Source organism: Gasterosteus aculeatus, chromosome 1 (assembly GCF_964276395.1).
Source record: "Gasterosteus aculeatus chromosome 1, fGasAcu3.hap1.1, whole genome shotgun sequence".
NCBI lineage: Eukaryota > Metazoa > Chordata > Actinopteri > Perciformes > Gasterosteidae > Gasterosteus > Gasterosteus aculeatus.
The window spans coordinates 25,176,721-25,200,749 of record NC_135688.1 but is presented as its reverse complement, the minus strand read 5'-3'; the positions used below and the strand labels follow the sequence as shown (position 1 = coordinate 25,200,749).

Genomic DNA, 24,029 nt, shown 5'->3' with positions numbered 1-24,029 from the left:
AGGAACGCAACTACCCTCACGCCCTTAGGTGGAGTTTTAGGTTATTTGAAGTTTACATTACATGGTACTTACTTTTCTTAACCCACTCAATTTCAGAGTGAAATGTTTTACTTATTACTCAACTTTAGTTATTTGACAAAAGTAATTCATGCACTGATGAATCATTAACATTGTAACAAAGCAGACATACTATTTTAATAGTAATAGGGACAAAAACTTAATTACAGTAAAGTACATTTCTGCTGATAACATTTAACCAGTTTAACTTGTGTGAAATTTTTGTTGTCATGAGTTCTATTGTATTGAACTAAACTAATTACACTTTAGTGAAATACTTGAATAATTTTTCCACAGCGGTCCAGGAGTGGGTACTAAAACCATTAGCTGAAATGTGTTCACTTACGCATGCCTCGTCTCGTCGTGTTTCATTTCGCATGGGTTCTCGGTTATCTAATTTCAATAAAAAATACACTGGTCCCTTCAGAAAAAAAAAGCCACCAGTAACTCAAACATCTAGAGCTGGCAAACAAAAATGCGTCATCCTGCAGCACTCTATTAAAAAGGGGCAGTTAATGATTTAAAAGTATGGATCACGATAATGGCACTATATCTCTCCTCACCGTTTGCTAATTTTATACAAAGACTGACGTGAATGTCATTAAATGGCAGGCATTGCTTCCCATCAATCAGCGCATTCCTTCAACTGCACGGCCTGTAAGTGGACCGTAGATCTAACGCCGTTGTTGCAACTCCCGTCTGATCTTGATTTTTGTCACATCTTGTTCTAAGTGAAACACTCATCAGATCACTTGTCAGCTTTGAGTGCATTCCTGTTGGCGTGTCACCGCGGCGACGGCGTACAGTGAATATTTCAACAAGCCGCCCCCTCTCACACACAACCCAGGGATATGTGACATAACGTGGTGTAACGCAATGCCAGAAGAAGGACAATGACCTTTAGCGGGTTTGACCAAGTGGTTAGCTCATCCAACTTTTCATCTATTGTTGTCGGCAGTGTTTGGCAAACCGTCAAATCGCAAAAACATCATGTCATCCACCTTGTTCACTCGCCTAAATAAAAAAGGTATGTCAAGTGTGTTCAACACATGGGAATGCCTGTCTGTAAACAGTGTCATGACTCCTTATGGTCATTACCTGACGTTTGCCAAGAGCAGAATGCATGCTGGGAAAGGCTCAAGCCCTAAGCCAAAAATGTATAAGTGGGGCAAAGAGAATGAATAAATGGACAAACCGTAGGAGTTTTCTAGCAGAGGTTGTATTCCGCAGTGCTTAGTGTCACTGGGAATCCAAGCAATGCAAGTTCAGCAACATTTCCATGAGTACTTTTAACATCAGCTCACTGTGTAAAGTAGTGTGCCTTTATCCCAGTCTTTGGACGCGAAGACATCCATGTCAAGTTCTTCTTCTCCAATAGAATATATACAGTCTTTGGTGCTTTTGTGAATTATAATGCTGAGAAGTTTCTTTTTTGGGAGTTCATAAGCTCAAATCATTTCATGCCCTCAGAGTTTATATATGATTGGATACCGGGTGGGAAATTTACACTGTGAGAATCAACTCTGAAACAAAGTGGCTCACCGTAATTATCTTTAATTGAGAGATTTTGCTGGATTAGTGAGCCTTTCCATGCACCTGTTTTATATCCATCAAAACAAATATTTAAAAAAACGTAGACAAAATTATGGAATATTCAGAAGCAAACTGGTTGTAATAGGAATAAAAGTAGATAGGAGGTGAAATGCGACAAAATTTAATTGAGAAATGTCAGAGTATTGGCTGATGTAACAAGAAATACTCAAACCCTTCTTGCCCCATAATATTTTGCATTCATTCATTGGCCCAAGATTGGAGTGTTGATCCCACCAACTGTTTATCTCAATGCACCAACATTACCATCAATTGTGGAAAGAATTATAAATTAATTTCTGTCAATTTACTTAAAATGTGCATAAAATATTCTATTATTCCTTTGTATGAACTTCAAATTGCCGTCCATGCATTCGTAACACTTAAAACAACCTAAATCCCAATGATAAATGACCATGCTGTCCCTGTGACATATTTCAATGTAGAACACCTTGGAGAGTCTAATACATATGGAGTTAGATGCAGTGCGACAGCAAAATTAACTCTTTTTTTTTGAGGTGCAGTTCATTCCAGGTGAAGGGAGAATACAAACAACAAAACCCCCATCATGTCAGTTCTTCTCTCCGGGCTTACATTGGCTTCTGTATTACACCATGTTGCGCTGTCCGAGGTGCTGAAACGTTTCACTCCATTTCATCACGAGCTCTGTGTACGTTTGTAACATTCTCCTCCTGATTTGCGTCTGAGCCAACGCCGCTGACAAATGAAAGCGGCTCTAATTTGAGTTTTTAAATGTTTTGGATGCAAAGTCACAATGTTGAATGAAAGAACAAGGAAATCAATCATCCCAAGCGACAGTTATGACATTCAGAGAGCGTCTCACAGTCTTTGCCATTCACTCACTCTGGCTTGGTCTGCATTGCGAGCAGTTTTATTGTATTCAGGGACATATTATGTCTGTACCTGTCACGACTGTAGGTTCTCGGGGCGCAGAGACAACACGACACGGCAGGGTTGGTCGCAATACAATATGTTTTTATTGCAGTTGTCACACACACACACGGAGCAGTGAGGTCCCCGCGTCTCTCTCCTTGTCGCCGCTCTCACTGCTCTTAAAAAGACAAACACAACGTTAGATTGGCATCAGCTGTGCAGATGCCAATTGCTCCCACCTGGCACCGTTCCCTGAGCCACTCCCCCCTCTCTCCCGCTGCAGACGAGCCAAAACCACGCCCGCCACCACATACCCCCACCGCCCGACTTAGGCCGGGAAGCCCACCGGCCTAACCTACTCCCCCCCCCCCCCCAAGAGGGCGGGAGAGGAAGTCTGCCACGACCATCTGCGCCCCCGGCCTATGGACCACTCTGAAGTTAAAAGGCTGTAGCGCCAGATACCACCGGGTGATCCGGGCGTTGGTATCCTTCATGCGGTGGAGCCATTGGAGCGGGGCGTGGTCCGAACAGAGGGTGAAAGAGCGTCCCAGGAGGTAGTAGCGCAGAGAGTCCACCGCCCACCGGATGGCCAGGCACTCCTTTTCCACCGTGCTGTACCTGGCCTCCCTCTCGGACAGCTTTCGGCTGATGTATAAGACTGGGCGGTCGACCCCCTCCACCTCCTGGGACAAAACGGCCCCCAGCCCTCTGTCCGATGCGTCAGTCTGCAGAGTGAAGGGAAAAGAAAAGTCAGGGGTATGGAGGAGTGGTTCCCCACAAAGAGTCTGTTTCACCTTCTCAAACGCCTGCTGGCACTGCTCCGACCACTGGACCGGATCTGACGCACCTCTCCGGGTCAGGTCGGTCAAGGGGCTGGTGAGGTCCGCGAAGCCGGGAATGAACCGCCTGTAATACCCCGCCAGCCCCAAGAACCGCCTCACCTCTTTTTTCGTCTTGGGCCGCGGGCAGGCCGCAATCGCCGTCGTCTTGTCTACCTGAGGACGCACCTGCCCGCCCCCCAAGTGGTACCCCAGATACCGGACCTCCCTCCGTCCAACTGCACACTTCCCCGGGTTGGCGGTGAGCCCCGCCCGTCTCAGGGACTCCAGCACCGCGCCCACCCGCCGCACATGCTCCGCCCAGGTGGCGCTGTGGATAATGACGTCATCCAAGTAGGCGGCAGCATATGCAGCGTGGGGACGCAGCACCCGATCCATGAGACGCTGGAACGTGGCCGGGGCACCGAACAAGCCAAAGGGAAGTGTGGTAAATTGGTATAACCCATACGGAGTGGAGAACGCCGTTTTTTCCTTGGACTCTGGAGACAGAGGAATCTGCCAGTAGCCCTTGGTTAAATCCAGTGTCGTAAAGAAACGTGCAGAACCCAGCCGGTCCAGGAGTTCGTCGACCCGGGGCATTGGGTAGGCATCAAACCGTGACACATTATTCACCCTGCGATAGTCCACACAGAACCGTACCGACCCATCTTTCTTAGGCACAAGAACGATGGGGCTACACCAGGCGCTGTGGGACTCTTCTATTACCCCCATCTCCAACATACTAGCCAATTCCCCCTGAACCACTTTTCTTTTGTGTTCGGGCATCCTGTAGGGACGTGATCTCACCGTCACCCCCGGGGGCGTCTCGATTCGGTGAGCTATCAGGTCGGTCCGGCCTGGCAGGGGGGAGAACACGTCAGCAAACTGCTTCTGCAACTGGGCGATGTCCGTTCTCTGGTCCTCGGAGAGACGGGCCTCGTACGGGAGCGGGGTGGGATCAGCCGCTTTTGGCACCTCCGGCCCCAGCTCTTCTCTTTCCGGTACCGCGGACACCAGGGCAACAGACTCCGCCTCCCTCCAGGCTTTCAGGAGGTTTAGGTGGTATATTTGCGTCGCTCCGCCCCGGTCAGACCGCACCACCTCATAGTCGACATCCCCCACCTGCCGTGTGACCTCAAAGGGCCCTTGCCACTTAGCCAGGAGTTTAGAGTTGGAAGAAGGAAGTAACACAAGTACCTTTTCTCCCGGCGTGAATTGCCGCAGCCTGGCTCCTCTGTTGTACAGCCGTTGTTGCCGTTCCTGGGCCTGGAGCAAATTCTCTCGTGACATTTTACCCAGTGTGTGGAGCTTTGCTCGCAGGTCCAGGACGTACTGGATCTCGTTCTTGCCAGGGCTCGGACCTTCCTCCCAGCTTTCCTTAATTAGGTCCAGCACCCCCCTCGGCGTCCTGCCAAACAAAAGTTCAAAGGGAGAAAACCCCGTGGAGGCCTGGGGAACCTCCCGCACTGCAAACAACAGAGGGTCAAGCCAGTTATCCCAATTACGTTCATCTTCGCTAATAAATTTACGGATCATGGACTTCAGAGTCTTATTCATACGTTCCACCAGCCCATCCGTCTGCGGGTGATACACGCTAGTGCGAATGGACTTGATGCCCAGTAACCCGTAAAGCTCTCTCAGTGTGCGCGACATGAACGAGGTGCCCTGGTCAGTCAGAATCTCTCTAGGGATTCCGACTCGGGAGATGACCTGAAACAGAGCCTGCGCGACACTCTTTGCAGAGATGTTGCGCAACGGTACTGCCTCTGGATATCGCGTTGCGTAATCCATGAGGACTAACACAAAGCGATATCCGCGTGCGCTCCGGTGAAACGGCCCGATGAGGTCCATTCCGATCCGCTCGAACGGAACCTCCACCAACGGCAGAGGACGCAACGGCGCCCTCGGGATGGCCGGAGCGTTTACTAACTGACACTCCGGGCAGGACGCGCACCGGCGGCGCACGTCCCCCCGGATGCCTGGCCAATAAAATCGGGTCATTATCCGGTCTAGCGTTTTTTCGTATCCCATATGCCCCGCCATCGGGTTATAATGAGCCGCCTGGAAAATCATTTCCCGACGGCTTTTCGGCACCAGCAACTGGGTGTTTTCCTGCCCCGTCAGAGTGTCACGACTCACTCTATACAGTCTGTCCCTAATCAATGAAAAGTGCGGATATGATTGCGCCGCGTCAGGGCGCACCAACTGACCATCAATCCTAATCACTTGGTCGTAGGCTGAGCGTAGAGTATCGTCACGAGACTGCTCGAGTGGAAAATCTTCCATGGAGCGAAACCCGGGAACCGGCGGAGTCTCTACGAGAGGCTCCGCCGACTCGCCCTCCCCGTCTGCAGCGTCGGACGACCTCGCGTCACCGCTGAGCACCGCGCACATACCGCATAACCCTATCGGTCGTGAACGCACCCCCGCGGCCAGCCCCATTAGCTTATCAAATCCTGGCCAATCTGTTCCCAAAATCACAGGGTGCGTCAGGCGGGAGCTAACCGCTGCCTTCACACTATGCTTTTTCCCTCTATGCCTAAATTCTACGGACACTATGGGATACTCGTGAACGTCCCCATGCACACACCTTATTCTCACCCGTGACGCCTCCACCAATGCCCCGGGCCGAACCAGGCTCTGGTGAATCATAGACTGCATGCAGCCCGAATCAACCAACGCCTGGCGTATACCCCCCTGGATTCTTACCGGAACGCGGTACGTCGCTCCCGGACCGGGGGAGGGTGTTGGAACGCCGGCAACCCGAATCACCTGTCCCACCTCCATCAGCGGACACTCTCTCCGGAGGTGCCCGGGCTGCCCGCACCTCCAACATTCCTGCCCCGGCGTTTGAGAACCCCCCTGTGGGTCGGGAAGGGCACCGGAGCGCTCTGCGGTCTCCGGGTAGCGGGCCGGAAGGAACGAAGTCCGTCGCGGGGCCGGCACGGGTCGTTGCCCCTCTCGCCGTCGCGCTGGTCGGGCCGGGGATGGCGTACCCTCCTCGTCCCGCTGACCGCTGGGGTGCACCGCCAGGTGATCCTCTGCGAGGGTGATGGCCGCTTTGAGGGTCGGTGGGCGGTGGTACTTCACCCACGCTGCCGTCCGGGCCGGGAGCCCCTCCGCAAACTGCTCCAGGACCACCTTCTCCATTACGGCCTCCATCCCCCCAACGCCGTTGGGCAGCAGCCATCTGTTCGCGGCGTCTTTGAGCCGCTGTCCGTACGCGAATGGCCGGTCCCCCGGCTCCAACCTGGTCTGCCGAAACCGCCGGCGATGGTCCTCTGGCAGCAGCCCCAGCCTGTCGGTGACCGCCTTACGCACGGATGCGTAGTCCCGCCGGGCCGCCGGTGGCAGCCCCATGGCCGCCGTCTGCGCCTCCCCGGATAAGAGAGGCAGAAGCCGGACCGACCACTCCTCCGCCGGCCAGCTGCACGCCTCTGCCATCGCCTCAAAGGCCTCCAAAAAGGACTGCGCGTCATCTTCCGCTGTCATGCGATGGAGCGCCAGTCCGGTCAGCGCCGCGGGCCCGGGCGTTCGCTGAGCGTCGGCCGGTCGCGCCGCCAGTTGCTCCAGAGCCTGGGCCTGACGCCCCACCTGGGCTTGGAGCGCCCCCAGGAACTGTCGATTGGCCTCCGCCTGGTCCCGCTGGATGGCCGCCAGCTCGCCGATCATCCGACCCAGCGCCAGGATTGGCTGAGCCGGCATCCCCTGCTGCTGCTCGTCGGTCATTCCGCCGTTCCCCCGCTACGTTGGGCGCCACTGTCACGACTGTAGGTTCTCGGGGCGCAGAGACAACACGACACGGCAGGGTTGGTCGCAATACAATATGTTTTTATTGCAGTTGTCACACACACACACGGAGCAGTGAGGTCCCCGCGTCTCTCTCCTTGTCGCCGCTCTCACTGCTCTTAAAAAGACAAACACAACGTTAGATTGGCATCAGCTGTGCAGATGCCAATTGCTCCCACCTGGCACCGTTCCCTGAGCCACTCCCCCCTCTCTCCCGCTGCAGACGAGCCAAAACCACGCCCGCCACCACAGTACCCTGTACTCCTCAAGGCTATACAAAGCCTTTTTTTTGTTTACTACTCCCAGCTCATTCATTTTTCATTGTACCTGGCTTGTTAATTAAAATGCTGAATGGCACACTTTAGGTTGCAACATTTTGTTGTTTGACCTTTTCTTTTAGCCAATATATGGCGCAGGCTGCGTGTGACGTGGTGATGAATGGATAATGTACTATCCCAGCTGACAGGCCTCTTTGCTAAAATTAATGAGAACATAGTGAGCAAGAAAGGGAGGTTGTAGGAAGAGGGGGTTTCTTTCTATTTTCTGAGGCCTGAATTACTCTTCCTGGATAATGTTGGTACTGTGGCTCGCGAGTGGTAAATGGACATAATGCAGTTATTAATCATGTGGACACTTGAAAGGCTGAGTGGTAGACGAGAAAGAAGGGGGCGGGGGAGGGAAATAGGTGAGCAGAGGCCGGCTGAATGATAAGAGGTGGAGGAAAAGGTGGCAAAAGCGCCGATAACAATCACAGATGTCATTGCTGATTCCTGTTTGTTCTGCTCGATGTCCCAATAAAATATGCAAATTGTGAAACAAAATGCATGTTCCTGAGATGAATAGGTGTTTGATGTTATCATTTATTGTTTTTTCTTTAATCGTTGTCCCAGGCAGGGAGGTGAATTTCAAAACAACATGCAAAAGTGGCAGCATACTTTGCCTAAATGGATTTTGCCAAATCACAGTCCCTCTCCTGCTCTCCTTTCCGCCACCAAAATGAGAGGATGAAGAGGATAAAATCTATTATCCAGTGGAAATTAGTCAAGCCTTCCAGACCATCTCACAAGTCATTATTGAAAAAGGTGAAATGGATTCTCGAGTATATTAAAAGTCCTCATGAAATGTAATAAATGGTCCTTAGCCTCAGTGATGACCACATGTGCGGCAGATGAAGAGTGTCTTAGAAATGAGCGGTAAGTAGCAGCTTGTGGCACTGATGGGCAATATTAGATGAAACCCGGAGTAAAGCTAATTGGACAGCTCTTTAATGTTTGCTCCTGGAGACTACTTGATGTTGTGTTAACAGCCGTCTCCATCTGGCCGAATGGATACACGTCTTATGGGGATTTATTGTGAGCCTTGTGGACAAGCTAACAGTGGTTTTCAGTATCCACAGCACATGGCTCAAACAAGGGGTTGTTTAACCTCCCAAAAATGGAATGTCATTTTCACGCACGTTGTTGTTCATTTTTTTTGGAAACCATAACGATGAGTAAGACCTGATTCAAGAAGCTAATTTAATGGATGCTTTCTGATCAACAGGTTTTTTTGGGTTGTTAGAAAAATGAATACTCAACACCGGTATAACATCATCAAAACAGGATATTTAATGTTTCTCTGACGCGAACTTCATAATCCATTCCTTGAAACAGATAAAAAAAGTGGACTGATATTTTATAAAGACAGGCACCACAGAGAGGCAGTTTTATTCAAACCATTCAAAAGCTGCACTACTACGACGGAGCTGGAGGAGTCGTGTGGTTCATCGGTGAACTGTGCTACGAGGTTCGTCCACCCAGGCTCACGCGCTTTAATCAATCACCTGTGATCCGGGCTATGGATGTGAATTTCGTCCCCGCCAACGCGTTCAAGCCAGGTTTGCCCCTTTTTCAGTGTTCTATGTGCGCCGAGAGCACTGACCCAGGAGGCGTGAACAAGCATGGCCGTTATGTCCTATTAGTCCGAGGCCCCGTCAACCAGCCTCGTCATTTGCGTCAGACAGGACCGGATGTGTTAATTGGTTAAACAAGTTTGAGTGTCAGTTTTAAATTGCGCCTGCTAGAAGTGACATTCTTGAAGGCACGCAACTGCAACTTGTAATTACTGCTCCCGCCCTCATGCTCGAAGAAAAAAGGAAAAAAGAACGATGTTCCGTCCATCCACTGATTTTTCAATCCAGCATTCTCAAAACTCACGTAGAATTAAAGAGAGATTCAACTAAACAGAGTTTGAAACTGAGAATTTATTGTTATCGTCCTCACTGTATAGCGCCACAGATCTCACAGCTCGCCTTGTAAGGGAATTTGTTGGACAGCAAACAAACAGATTCATTTGAAATCTCCATTATGTGGGAGACGAGCACCGCTGCATGTGCAGCATCAATCACATTGTTGTGTGCTTTAAAACGATCATCAGTGTTCGCTGGGATGAATTAACTTGTTTTTGTCTTTGGAATTGGAGAGATCACTTGTTTGCATAGGAAAGACAAAAATGCATTGAGCGGTAAAAGAACAAGGGGGAAAGAGCACAGCCGCTTCGAAGGCACTCTGGAGGTATTGATTAGCATTCTGGTTCAGGTCGACCACGAATCTGTTTTTTTATGAAGACCATAAAGCTGAAGACAAATAAAAAGGTTGCGTTGGGCTTTACAGCAAGGGATTATTCTAATAAGAATATTAAATGCTTTGTGTTGCCTTTCAAATGTGAGGGATTTGCCCAATATGTTTTGAACTTCAATTAAAAGGATTAAGTGTAGACTTCAATTAAATTACACCTCAAACAATTGGGATCATGAAACTGAACTAGTTAAAAAGAATAGCGCGGTGCATTTAAGAGAGTTTATTTGTGTACATCACTGTTTCTATAGTAGTTTTATAGTAGCCCAGAAAACACAAACCAAACATTGGTCTAGAGCAATTTCTGTTGGCGCACATGTCTGGCGAAGGTGTGTGTGTGTGTGTGTGTGTGTGTGTATGTGTGTGTGTTTTGAGAGTACTGTACAGTGTCCCATAGAAAATAAATTAACAATCCATTGTTATTGCCAAATTCTCAACATAATAAGTCTCACGGTACGCTGTACCTAACAATTATGTTCAAAATGGCCATAAAAAGCAAATTGGCCAAATGTTGTGTTTAAGTGTATTTCATTTGCCCTCCCACACAATTTCCGCTCCTACCAACAGGCGCACGATTGACGATTTTTATAATTGATTACTTCTAAATATTTGTCTTTTTTGTGCACAAGAATCACACGTCACTTCACGATTTGAAATAAAAAGTGTCACTAATGTTCATTTAAAATATTCTATCATTTGTTTGTACATGCAGAAAATTGCACATGCATTCATGCATCATTTCTACGAAAAAGCCAGTTCGTGTGAGCAAAACCCCAATAAAACAACATGGCAGTAGCTTGTGATGGTGGGCTTCAAATGAACACGCTTGCATGCGTTTTCAGTGTGCTAACTGGTTCATCGTAGGCCCGTCAGAGCCCACCGACCCTGTGAATCACGCAGACTGGGGGCATTAACAATAAGAAACGGTCTCGGGGAGGGGGGGGGGGGTCAGCTGACATCTGCATGTGCTTGTGTTGAAGTGTCTGTGCACATCAGTGTGTTTCCGTGTACTGGGGTCTGTCTGCTGCATCGTCCGTCTTCTTCTCCTTGTTCCCCTGAGAGGCTGTTAGGAATTTCATGTCTTCTTTTCCCCTCCATACTTTTTAAAATATTTTTTTATGTAGGACACTGCCGCCTGCTTGATGTTTGAGTTAAGGAAGGGTGGGGGGGGGGGGGGGGGTGCTTCAAGACGCTGCTGCACCCTCTGTTTTTCTTTTGGAGAAGCAGAGATATGATTCAAAGCGCTGACAATAAAATGCTGAGGAGAACAACAACAACTATTTTGGGTACAACGGCAGCTTCACCAAACACAGGATGTTCTGAGTGAAGACAATTCAACACTTCTGCTTACTGCACGCCAAAGCGAAGGAGGAAAACGTGGATCGGGGTTGAGTCTGGGAGGCCTCGCTTTTCCCCTGAACCGATAACTTTGCGCGTATCGTTTAATATTTCAGTCATAGAGCGATGTGTTTTTAGCATCATCTCAATGGACTTATATGAATTGGGTGTTTTAAATGCAGAGCTAATGCTTGTCCATGAAGTGAGCAGTAACATTACACTTCATCACCGAGTGCTATTGAGCCCCTATACGTGTCACTTTCACAACCCCCCCAATAAACACACCTTTGCAACGTGGGATTGGGGCTGGTGCTACTTTTGCCAACTTTAGAGCGGACCGGTTTTCGGGAACTCCCCCTGACTGACAGTCACAGGCAGCATAAATAGATACTTGAATAAGGTTGGCGACAGGATGGACTGTGATGGACTCCCTGGATGCGGGGAAGCCTGAAAAGCTGCTTCACTCGAGTGCAGCCTGGATGCACGCCGGCAGCATTATTTCAATGCGGCACCCGTTAATGGCTACTTCAGACCCTTTCCCGTTGTGGTCTCTTTAAAAAGAGTGAGCATTGGGATCTGATCGGCAACAAGGTGACACCCACGCTGCTGGAGACGCTAGAAATGCGGAGTATGCAAATTATTACTCAGAGACACCTTGTAAAGGAGTGAAAGAGTGGGAGGGGGGGTAGATACTGACAAGAGAATGGTGAATAAGTAGGGAGGTAAAGACTGGATGATAAAGGAAATCTTAAAAAGGAGGAGTAGGGAGAATAACTACAAAGAGGATGGGAGGATAAACACATATCATCCAGGGATTTAGGGCAAAGGCAGTAAACTCGCTATTCCGCTGCGTCAAGAATATCCCCACTGCAGTAATGCGACTCCGTTTCCTCACCGAGTCGTGGCAAAAGTTCCGCTTGTTACGAAACAAAGTGATTCATCTACGGTCAACTAATCAGGGCCTTTATTTATTGTGACTATGTATTTTGCGCTGGGAAGCTTTGGTCATGGCCAGCTGGTAGATGTTAACCTACTTAGGGAATTAGCTGCCGCCACAATTGGCAAGAAAGAGGATTAACATTTTAAGATTTTAAGCCTGCCTCACCCGAACTGTTTTGAATCTCCGACCAAATAAGAAAAAAAACACACAGCCACGGCCTCATAAAAAATGCAAAGGGCATTAACGATGCAGTGGTGCTGTCAGGAACCAAAATACATGGAATGCGGTGGAGCCCAAAACGTGGTTTCAGGGCCTTGTAATATTATAATAGATGAGGACAACTTATTTATTTTTCTCTTTCTCATCCACCATCCCGTTTTGTCCTTTTTGTGTGCCGCACTTCCGGCCCCCAGGAAACACTGAGTGAAGGTCTTTACTGTGTGCAACATCTATGTTCATTAGCGCCGCCATCAACGGCATCTTTCCCCGCTGTATCGCGAAAAGCTGCAACTGCTTCCACTTAGGTCGTTATCTTCGTCGTGGTGTGACCTCCACAAGGAACGCTGTAATACGGAAATATTCAGAGTGAGCGCTTCCTCCATATCGCAAAGGGGAACAGAAATCGGGGGGGGGGGTTTGCAAACAGGGCCTGACAAAAGTCCGGCATGTCGCCTTCGTGTTGATTTACTTAAATCAGTGGAAAGTGACCGATGTTTGAGCCTTTGGGCTGATCTGCTGCTGCCGTTTTGCTGATGTAAAACTGCGGCAAAATGAAACAATATGGCTAGGAACATTGGAGGATTTTACCAGCGTATTTCTTTGAAATTCACCGGGTAGCCACGAGGCACAGATTGCTATAGTGCTCTTGAGGTTCAGGCCAATGCATTTCGCACAGTTAGAGCAAAAATTCCATCTTAACATTTGAGTCTACATCACTGATGTGCTATTTTAAAACAAGGTAGCGCACACTTCCTGCTGCGTGTTTGGCACTTCATGATCAAGGCAGTCAGGAAATGTTTTGAAACCGGATTAGCAAATTTGTGCGTTTTTTTTTTTTTTAATGCCATGAAGCTGATGTGAGTCACTGGTTCTCAAATGTCAGGGTTGTTGCTTAGCGGAGATGATGACTGGACTCCTTGGAACACTTATTGTTGTTAATCACCATGTGGCTTGTGTGAACCTGTTTACGAGAATCTTTTCCATTTGCCGTAACGAGGGGAATGAAACTTGATTATGAATAATTCCCTTTGGAAATAAGCAACTAGGAGTGCGCGATGCCAAAAGCTTGGGGACAGTTGAGCTCGTGCAGGCATGTGTAAGTGTGTCATGTTATTTGGGGATAGGAAGGAGTAAAAAAAACACACAGCCCCACAAGATTTCTGTGCCTTTTTAACGTCAGCACCTCGACGTGGAGCGGTGAGACTGTTTTGCAACACAGCTTTTTCTCGGTTGCATCTCCAAGAAAACGGCGAATAACCTTAGCCGTAAATGCCTCGTGGCTTTCATCTGCCCGGAGGGGGTCGTTTCTCTTTTCCTCCTGCCCCACTTTTGAGAGCCAAACCAGCGCATTGCAAAAGTTTTTAGGTCATATTTGGACTGTCGTAGCACATTGGGGAACCATCCGTTAAATTGATGGAGTGCCTTTGTTCTTTAATTCAATAATTATCTTAGACAATGTTTCTGTCAGAGTTGCACGTTGCAAGTGCTACAAAAATGAAAAGTAATTTCACACAGGTTATTATTGTCACTGCTGTGGGGACACTTCAGTAGTTTACTTCCCACATGCAAATGCAAAAGTTGTGTTTTTAAGGTTAAAAAGGGAATTACGGAATACGGGAGAGGAAGTTAACTCCTCAGACACTTGCTGTTATGTTCTCTCACTCCATCCCCCCACAGTCCACACGATGACTCGACTCATGTTGCCATAGAAACAAGAGTTACCAAAAGCTCAATATCTGGATAGAGGGCGGAGAGAGATCTAGAGATGAGGCTCTAGTGAACAAATAATGAATTTAATTTGGAATGAGGTTGTTCTAGGTAGTAAGTGGAATTGTTAACATGAAAAGTGACAAATGATTTCTTTAGCTACTGGAGAAGAAATATAAAAAGGCCTAATCCACCAAAAAAATAATCTCAATCGAAGCAGCAATAACCAAAATATTGTAGCATTTAGCCCTTAACACAAGTTTCTACACTTCCCATAATGCAACTCAATTGCTTTTCACAAGAGCGTTAATGACAGAACTCCAGTCTCTCGTGCAGGCTTTCTGTCGACATTTTGCAGACTCCCAGCCTTGTTAATAGTGTTGATATCACAGAGTTATGTTGATAAGATCTCATTTAAACAAGTGAGTTGATCTGTATTAAATTCTCCATTTGCGTTTCTGTTGAGAAAGGCGTCGTCTGGGATTTTGCTCAGCTACAACCTCGGAGGTCATTTAGTTTCAATACACCACTCTGTGTCTAGAAACGCACATTTTGCTTTGAATTAGTCATTTGGAAGACGATTACAGTCAATGACATGTTCAGCAATCATTTCCCTTTTTTCTGCATTCACAACTTTACTATTATATTTACTTTTTTGCTTTCGTTCAGCACTTCTAGTACTCGTACATGTCAACTGACATGGGACACTTCCCCATTATCAGACATTATCACATGCCTAGCACGCTAGCAATAAGTCATCCCACCCTCCTCCCCCCAGAATTCCTCTCTCGCTCTGAGGCAACTTCTTAAGTGGGAACAGCAGATAAGATGAGTCGGAGGAGTGAGATATCGCAAACTAAACTGAGATTTAATTTGTCATGGAATTTCAAAGCATGCAGCGTGACGCAGGGCAGGTAACACTTTGGGGAAGGGTGCACGCTCTCCATCTGGGCAGACAATTGTTCCCCGCCAGTGCAAACAATCCTTAATTACTTTTGTGTGATTAACTGGAGATTTTGACCCTGGTCCCAGCCACAAATAAGCCACAGGTGTGTGTGTGTGTGTGTGTGTGTGTGTGGAGAGCAGCCACTACGGAATGAACGGACCAAGACACGAGACACACTTTCTGCTTGCATTATGCAACTGCTTTTGTAAACACTGCGAAAACGTGGCTAAGATTGGGCTACGACTGTGACAGAGAGGCCTGCTTTACTCGCTACAAGGAGGTTGTCAGGGGGAATTCATGTCATTCTCCTTTGTGGAAACAACATTTCTTGCCACTTGCCAAAACCGGGTACCACTAAGTCATCGGCAGCTGTGTAAGGCGTGCAGCCAAAAAACAATCGTTGACAAACCTGCTTGAATAATAATAATTTTAAAAAAAAACGTTGACGTGTTGCATCTCACAAATGCTTGTGTGCGTGCTTCTTTTTAATTACTCAGCAGCTCAAAAACATCAGATTCTATACTTTTTTTTCATCACAAAAGAGCTGCAATGCACCCTATACCTTCTTGAATCTTATATTTGAAGTAGAAAGTTATACCTTCCCATGAGCTGAGGGAGAAGGTATCTGTAACTTACTGTGGATACACAGCTGCTGCAAGAATTTTTACCCAACCCCCTTGAGGACATAAAAACGTGAAACGTACAAAAGTACTTTACACGGCGTCTTCGCACCGCCAGAGTGAAGCATTTTTCCTGCATGAGCTTACTTCACACACTATTTAAAAATGTCTGTTGCTCCGGAGTCCAACATTGCCTTTAATTTGTCCTTCCTGGGGACACCTTTGGAATCCACAAAGTTATTTCCCGGAACTTTTTGTCGCACCCGTCCTCCTCTCCCTCACCCTTCAACAACATATGATTTGTCCTCCCGCCTTCCTTGCTTTTCCCCTCGGTCTCTCAATCTCACAAGTGCTGCCCCGAATGGTTTTCCTTAAATGGAAGACCGGCGGTTGCGCCGAATCCAACTGCACCACGAAAAAGACCCCAAACGGAAAAAAAATCCCTCCTCCAATGAGAGACGGTCGCTAGCATCCTGAATCTTAATTTGGTCAGTCCTCCATCTCTCCCCGTGGAAATGTCGGCAGTGGCGGCGGGAACGCAGTGTGCTTTTTTCGGAATGACAATTAATGACAAGCCGGCCTTGTATCTTCAAGTGGAATTCAATTTGCAACCTTTTTTTGATTGAGCACGGTTGATGCAACGCTTCGGTGACACGCTGATGTCCCGCGCGGTACTTCAGTGAGAACGAAATGTGCTGCATGTGCTACTTTGTAGATTGCCGAAGAAATCTTTCAGAGGGCTGTAAGATTGGCATGAATGTACCTCCCAGAAGGGACAAAGCGTTTAATACCGTGCAACAAAAGCAGTCTCAGAAATATGCATTTGTGTTGCAGCACATTACCGAAGGGGTTGCCTCGTTTGCATTTCCTTCGAGTGCATTTTTTGCATTCAGCAATGGATGGAACTTCTGCTTGTGCACGTTGTCGAACGAGTATCTGTAATGCTCTGTATAGAAATCCCATTTCAGGCTTCGATGGCTCTTAAGAACCCGCAAATCCGGACAGCCGTGAAATACACGCCCTGTAAAGCTTGTCTATTCAATCAATTTCCCTATCTTCAATTACTGACATTACTGCTCTGCGTGCAACTTTTTTAAAAATCTTTTTGCACAAAATGCATTAAACTACTTTTGGGTCAAACAAGGCACAGCGCGGTTTGTGTGGCGACAGATGAGTTGGTGAAACTCGCACTGAAGTACACCTCAGCTACTGTCACGTGTTGCTTTTGGCGTAAAAAAAGAAAGAAAATGACCTTGTGGACTGTTCACATTAAACACAAAGGCTACATTCAGCGAGCTAAACTGCAATGCTTTTCCACCGGTACTTGAAGAAAAGATACATTCCGTGTTACATTTATCAAAAGGGCTGTTACCTTGGCATGGTTGCAGAGCGGAGTCATTGCCAAAAGTGTTGTGCCACACATCCAAAGAAAGCACAAGCATTAATTGACCCCCTATGAAAAAAAAAATGACAAGTACATTAATCTAATACCTTGATAACTGGCTGAGAGTTGCAGCACACACCATTATAGAGGATCCTGGGACGCTTCTTCTGTGTGTGTGCGTGTGCTGGACCCGGACACACAGGAGGAACTGACAGTCCGCCATATGGGCCACCTGTGGTAGTCACACACAGCATGTCAACCTGGTCACTTTAGACTGGTCCAAGCCGGCCCGCTGGGATCCCTGCTCGGCGTCCTGATTAGCCTCAACACTCGTCTCTGCTGCGATTACAAGTCTGTGCCGTTGCGTGAATGAGAAATGCTACCGAAAATCCCTCTCTCTCTCTCTCTCTCTCTCTCTCTCTCTCCTGATAAATAGGGTGCAATGAGACACACAGAGAAGACAATGCAATGCATCCATTTATTGCCTGTACTCAGCAGTTTGTTTGGACTAATTGGCACAGACGATTCGTTATTATATAACCCGTGACAGGCCATGGGAAATTGGAATTAAATGACTGGCTGACACTGCATGTCCCAGTTAAGTTGTGTAATAAGCTAAGAAGGATTCCTTTGCCTGCTGTATTCTTGTATATTGAGGCATGTCATTAAGTTAAAAAGGGACTGGTGGTGTCAGGATGCACACAAAGTTGCCAAGTCAGAGTAGATGTTCATTGGCCGTGAAATGTTAAGGTATAAAAGTGTGACTGGAGGCAGACTGTGAATGTAACTCATGCTTTTTGTTTAAAAATGATCTAAGTTCTTTTGTCTTCTCCGAAGCCACAAAAGACAATGTGCAATTGTATATTCATACGCTTTGTAGTGTTCCTCCTTAGAAAACTGATCTTCTTGTATGAACTGGTTGAATGAAGAAGTTGAACATATTTTCTTTTAAAAGCTGCTGGTGGACGCCAAACAAAACACAATCGCTGCAAACATTCTAGCCTGGTATTCGACGCTACTTTAAAAGTCAACCGTCTACATCTCCCTTTCATAAGAGCATGGCTTAGCGTGCTCATCTTGTCCAATTCAATTTCCAAGATCTGCGAAGTCACTCCGAAGGGACTGGGGGGGCGGGAGACGTATGCACTGTCACTATGAAATCCAATCAACTCCGGGCCTCGCTACCGGCTACGGTTGCGGCCATTCAAAATGGCCCTGATGCTGCTGTTTGCGTGTCAGTGTTGAGTCTCCTAATGTACGTGATGTGCAACCCCTCCCACGACAAGTTTTATCCCAGCGTGGATGGAGAATGCGTTTAGCATAGATCAGCCTCTCCCCCGTCCCCCCCTCGTCGTTTTTACTCATAATGGTGCAGATCCGTCGCCCGCTGCAGCCGTCGATTGCATTCCATCAGGTTTTTGGGAGTAACAAGTAATTTCCAATGAATTTACAATCCGAGTCCACTCCTTCTTCTCTCCCCCCCCCCACACACTAAATAATTTCTTAAATGAATCCATTACCGACCGGGCCTCAGGACAGTAATAACTGAAATGCCAGTCTCTACGGGAAAGTGATGCGTTCACTTGCAGGTTTTATGCCCGAGGCTGGAGCACAGAAAATATGTCTTTGGTCAGACACACCAGATCCTCCTCAGCAAAGTGGCGAGGCTGCTGCGGTTACACACTTCAGAGAGTTTTTGTAAAAGTTCACAGAGGAGTGCCTTCAAGAGTGCACTGTCCCGGACTGAAGCGCAATGACGGCTGTCAACGAGTGATTGAAATGGGCTGAGCGGCATCAAAGTCTTCTACTATTAAATCTCAAAACCTATGAATGTATAGGTATAGGAATGTAAACTCGAATGTATATGGATGCCGACGACTACTGCGGAATGTTTGCTCTGTCCCTATGTGTCCCATATGCGTCTTGATCTCATTTGACAGCGATACAAAAAGGTTTCTTGTTTGCTTGAGTATCAGACTGTAGCCTCTACAGCTACCAAAGAAAAAAATATTGTTTCCCCGTTTCCATCAGAAGATCTACAATGCATCATAGTGGAAAGCAAACAAGTTGTGTTTTTCTCCCCCGCAGCCCATTACTCTCTATCATGGAGATTCTCTTCACTTCCGGTTTCCTCCATCTCAAAGTGAATGGCTCGTTGGTTTAAATAAGGTTCTGTTGAAACAGACTTAAGCTATTTTGGTGTTTAGTTCTACAGCTCTATCCCACCAATAAGTTCTTCTCTACAGCCTCGTTGTGTGTGCTGCACTTTGTAGCCTCTGAGACGTGTGTGTGTGTGTGTGTTTTTTGAATATATTGTGTCAAGCACAAATGGACAAATCAGTCTGTATGTGAACAAAAAAAAAAATATGACTACTTGATCATGTCACAACAACATTTCCAATCTACTTCTTCTCACCTCCGTTTCTTTTTCAATTCCATGGCAAAGGCTCTCAATTAAAAAAGGAAACACATAATCTAGGCTATTTTTAAATTCAGTAAGTATACGCACTAAATGCTAGGAAATGAACATTCTCTATATAAGTTGGATGGGAACAAGCTTTTGCAGCACTTTTATCCTTTTGATTGGGCCAACCATGCCTGCGGTGTTATATTCCAGTAATTTTACACGTACAGAAGAAAGACTCATGAACACACACACACACACTCTTATGTGCAGTTGTTCAGAGACACTTCAACAACAACAATCAATGGCATCCCCAGAGGAATCCATTTTCTCCATATCCATATTTGCGAGATATAAAACGTCAATTATTTTGTCGAAGTCAAGAATGACAAGTAGGGCATACAAATGAGGCCTGCACGCACACACACTCTCATAAAGGGTCATGCACAAAAATGTACTACTACTACCCCCCCCCCCCCCCCCCCCTCTGCCTCTGACACACAAACACGTCGTCCCACGCAAGCACACCCAAATTTGTATTCACCTTTTTTTATTTTTTTAAAAGGGAAATCAGGAGGTGAGGGCGGGCGGGGAGCGCGGTTCGCCAGCTAACGTGCATAATGAAAAGTGCAAGCTCTGTCATTTTCTGCAGATAAAAGTGTTCTGATGAGAGCCGGAGACAATAGCGGCGCATTAATCTCCTTGACGTGCAGAGCTTTTGGCTCTAAAACACTCTCCCCGTTCAGAGGACCTCTATCTATCTGGACCGACGCAGTCTGAAACCACGTTGGGAGCTTGTGCGCAAAGACACACAAAATATAGTAGGAGTGAATGTACAGTGCACACAAGTACCAGCACCATCTGTTTGAGTATTGCAATGCTACAAAACAAGCAATATAAACCACAAACCAATGCGACAGGTTTACCGAATGCATTTCCTTCTCAGTGTGCAGGATCCCACCGAATAAAAGAGCAGACTGTAAAAAACACAAAACCATAAACTGAAAGATGCCAGGAGTCTTAAGAGCTTCACAGTGGGCTCACTTCAAAAGTTGTTTTGTTCCGATTTCACTGTATATTGATTTCAGCCCTTTTCTAAAGTGATGCAAGATGAAATTAAAGGTACTCAACTCAGAGGCCATGCAATGGAAATATGAGCCAGCTACAAAACGCGCGTGTTTGCTTTCACATCGTCTCAATCTGCAGGAAAATAAATAGCTTACAGAAGGACATGCTGCTCGTAGCGATCTATGAATCAAAAAGGGAGTGTCTAATATTGCTTGGTGTAACATGTTAGGACCATAAACACCTCTCGCATGCCCCGATAAACCTATTTAACGATGACACCAAACCATCCACTGGTGTGTTCGTTTTTGGTTTTGACCTTCACAGCCGACTGGTAGTACAAGCTCGATAAAATGATCGTGCAAGTGCCCTTTACATTTCTGCGTGTTGCTTTCCAATATGCTAAGCAGGGGAGATTCATCTCAATATACACACACACGTCACATGCAGTCTTTGCGATTCCTTTTATTGCACAGTGGAAGGCACACAGGCAACATATCCAATATCAAGGTACTGTATATATGGTTGCTTGTTGATGTTTGGCTTTCAGTGGTGCAAATAGTGCATTTGGAAGGCCCGGTCGGATTATTTGGTGCACACCTCAAGTGTCTCTGTTTCCATCCGGCACAATGAGGACGGCTCGCAGCGGCTGAGCTGTGAAGATAGGTGGATGTTTGTGCTGATGCTCTCCCATTCCGTCCTGCGCGGCGACGTGATCCAAGGCTCTGGCAAGCGCGCAGAGTTCACAATTCAGATCTTTGTGCGATATCTCCTCGGCAGGTTTTTTTTCCATGTTTCCCTTTCTTCTCGGCCCCCTCTGAAGTTGAGCACCGCTCCGCACAGTCTGGTGATTTTGCTGCTGGTTCAGCAGCACACAGATCTGCACTCGTATACCTCCGAGCAGCCTCGTGCCACCGCACAGTCCCCTTTTGTGCAGCTGAAAGCGCGCCGCCTTGCTTAAGGGAAACTTGTTTTTTTGAGAGAGTTGCTCTTTCCCTTCAGTATTCAGAAAGTGCATAATGGATTAAGAGAGGACATTAAAGTTCAGGCTTCTATATTTGGCACATAGCAAAAAGGAAAATATCAATAAAAGTTGCAGAATCAATTAAAAAGGCACACCCACCGCACAGGCAGGTAGCTTTTTCATTTTCAATCCTCGCTGATACTGAGCCGTTATTCTTACATTTTAAAACTGGCCCCTAATGACTTTTCGGTAGCAGGTAGGCAGTTTTATTTACTTAGTTTTATTACTTATACTTTCGAAAAGCCGGGTAAAAGAAATAATGTTTAGCTCGTGTACAATTGGGGTGGTTCTTGGAGATGCTGAGATACATGAGGGGAAGCATTCGTAATTTCTCTCTCTGCGTTGTTGGTTCTACTAAGTCATCAGCAACAAATCCTCGCAGAGATACCATCATTGTACCTCCGTGAGTGATTCGTGTAAACAATTTTTTTGCTTGGTCTGACAGTCAAGGACATCAGGGGAGTTAATGAGAGGAGCCCATTCCTTTCTTTGCTCTGCTCCAATACCTATAAGATGCAAGTCTCAGGCATGTGATTTTCTAAAAGAAACATCCTAAATTAGCCTGAAAACTCCAAAACTGATACAAGCCAAAAAAACGATACAACCGCAAATGGACTGCTGAGAGTTACGTGTAAAACCTTTTCATTTATTCACGTGGTACTTGAGTAAAAACAATGACATGGTTCTACGAATTGGGAGTCTTTGTTATTTCATATGCTTCATTACTTTTTAAAACTGTGCATGGTTTCGCTTCAATACCATGCATACTCTCAGCATAGAGGTCCAGTTTCCCGTACAGTACTTTCATCAGGCTCCAGGGGACCACAGGCTCAATCAACGTTGTGTTGCTGCTTTTTGCAAAAAAGGGTATTAGACCAAATTATTTTTAGGATGTTTAAAATGCAGTAATTTAAATCTATTCTTATGTGTTTTTTATTTCCATCAAACAGAAGGCAGATGTATCGTTTTCCAAAACATAACAGTAGCGTTTTAACTGAAAATACCTCCATTCAAAACCTATTTTTGTTACGTTTTAATTTAGACAAATCCTCTGGGAGCTGTAATCGCTGTTACAACTTGCATCATATGACAGTGAACAATATGCCTGCAAGCCTCTGGCGACTGTTGGCACCAAAATCAGAAAAGTTTGTTTTCACTCGTCTTCAACTGTCAGCTTGCATTTAAAAACCAATCTGAGAAGCCAGTTGGTATGCAGCCTATTGCCGTTTCATAACGGGCCCCGTCTTGCTTAGTCAGACTGCTTCTCTCCATCTCCCTCCCTCTCCCTGGGTTTCATCTCTCTTCATCCACTCCCATCTCGTTTTGGCTGCGTCTCTAGCCTTTCCTCCTCGCTTCCCCCCTTCTGATTACTCTCATCCGGAGCAACAAGAATCTCTTGTGTTTGGATGCGATCAAGGGAGGTGATGTCAGCGGGGCTCATTGCAGCTATATATGATATTGTGCACGTGGTGTGAACGCGTCTCTTCTTCGTTGCTGCGGGCGAAGCCTGTTATCTGCAATGTGGTAAGTGATGTTTTAATGAGAAGAATCACCCCCCCCCCCCCCACCTCCCCAACAGAAATCAAGGGGAAAATAAATGATTCATTCCCGAGCTACACTACGTGGCAGGATCCGTGTGACTGAGCAGACACACACGCACACCGATAACACCCACAGTGGCAGTGATATTTAGATACAGCAGGGTGCAGTCGTTCTGTTCTCGGAGCCTTGGACGATTGCGATTGGTGGCGCAGCAGACTTCAAGGCATTGGATGTGTCCCTGGGGAGAGAGTCATGTGACAGTGTGTGCGTGTGTGGATAAGAGAGAGCGAGTGAGAGAGATTGCAGAGCCGTGTGAGGGAATGAGTGTACTTATCTCCAGGGAAAACTGGAACGAACGTCAAACTTGAACACCGGCCTTCCGGTCAGTTTGCAGCTCGCTTTTTTTGGTCCATCGTCAGAGGGGGGGATGAGGCTTTTTGTCAAAACCTTACTTGCAGTAAGCTGGATCTTTTGTATCCCCCCCCAATTAATTCAATTGAAGCACAGAAAAAAAAGGACAAACACCAAGATGGGAGTATGCGGGTATGCATTAACGTAATTGCTACGGCTAATCTCAAATGATCTCGGGCAAGAGAGTTTGAGCTGAAATAGGAATGGGAGTTCAATCGGCCAGGGAGATATTAGTGTGTGGAAAAAGATTAAAAAAAATATATATATATATGAGAGAGAATAGCCTTAGACGATGTGTTCTCTGCCTGCCATTGTTCTAAAAAGTAGACAATGACACGTTACCGTTGGGGAAGCAGCCCTACAGAGCTCACGTGGAGCCAAGCCCCTCATTCCGGATGTGGTAAACATACCGACAATTTGTTTTCTTCCGGAATCATCATCATCAACTCTTTGATGTTACGCATTCTGCAATCAAAACCATTCAGCGCTGCGCTTGACAAGTAACCGACAAAGCAGCTGCATGGGAGAATGCAAATCGCAGCTCATGTATTACATTTGTGGGGACTGAAGCCTGCACATAAAGAAGCAACGTATTTGTAAACAGTCAGAACAGGGCCTGCGCCCTCCTCGATGAAAAGCCGACTAATTAGCGTAACGGATGAGGAA

General features: G+C 46.7%; 1 protein-coding gene across 1 annotated transcript; it reads right to left on the bottom strand.

Moving 5' to 3' along the window:
* Positions 1–2,891: 2,891 nt before the first annotated feature.
* Positions 2,892–7,096, bottom strand: LOC144388853 (uncharacterized). The gene is made up of 2 exons (XM_078091410.1): positions 6,069–7,096; positions 2,892–3,266 (listed from the first exon to the last, which is right to left on the bottom strand). The coding sequence occupies exons 1-2, from the start codon at positions 7,086–7,088 to the stop codon at positions 2,892–2,894; spliced, it is 1,395 nt and encodes a 464-aa protein (XP_077947536.1). The 5' UTR covers positions 7,089–7,096.
* Positions 7,097–24,029: the final 16,933 nt, after the last annotated feature.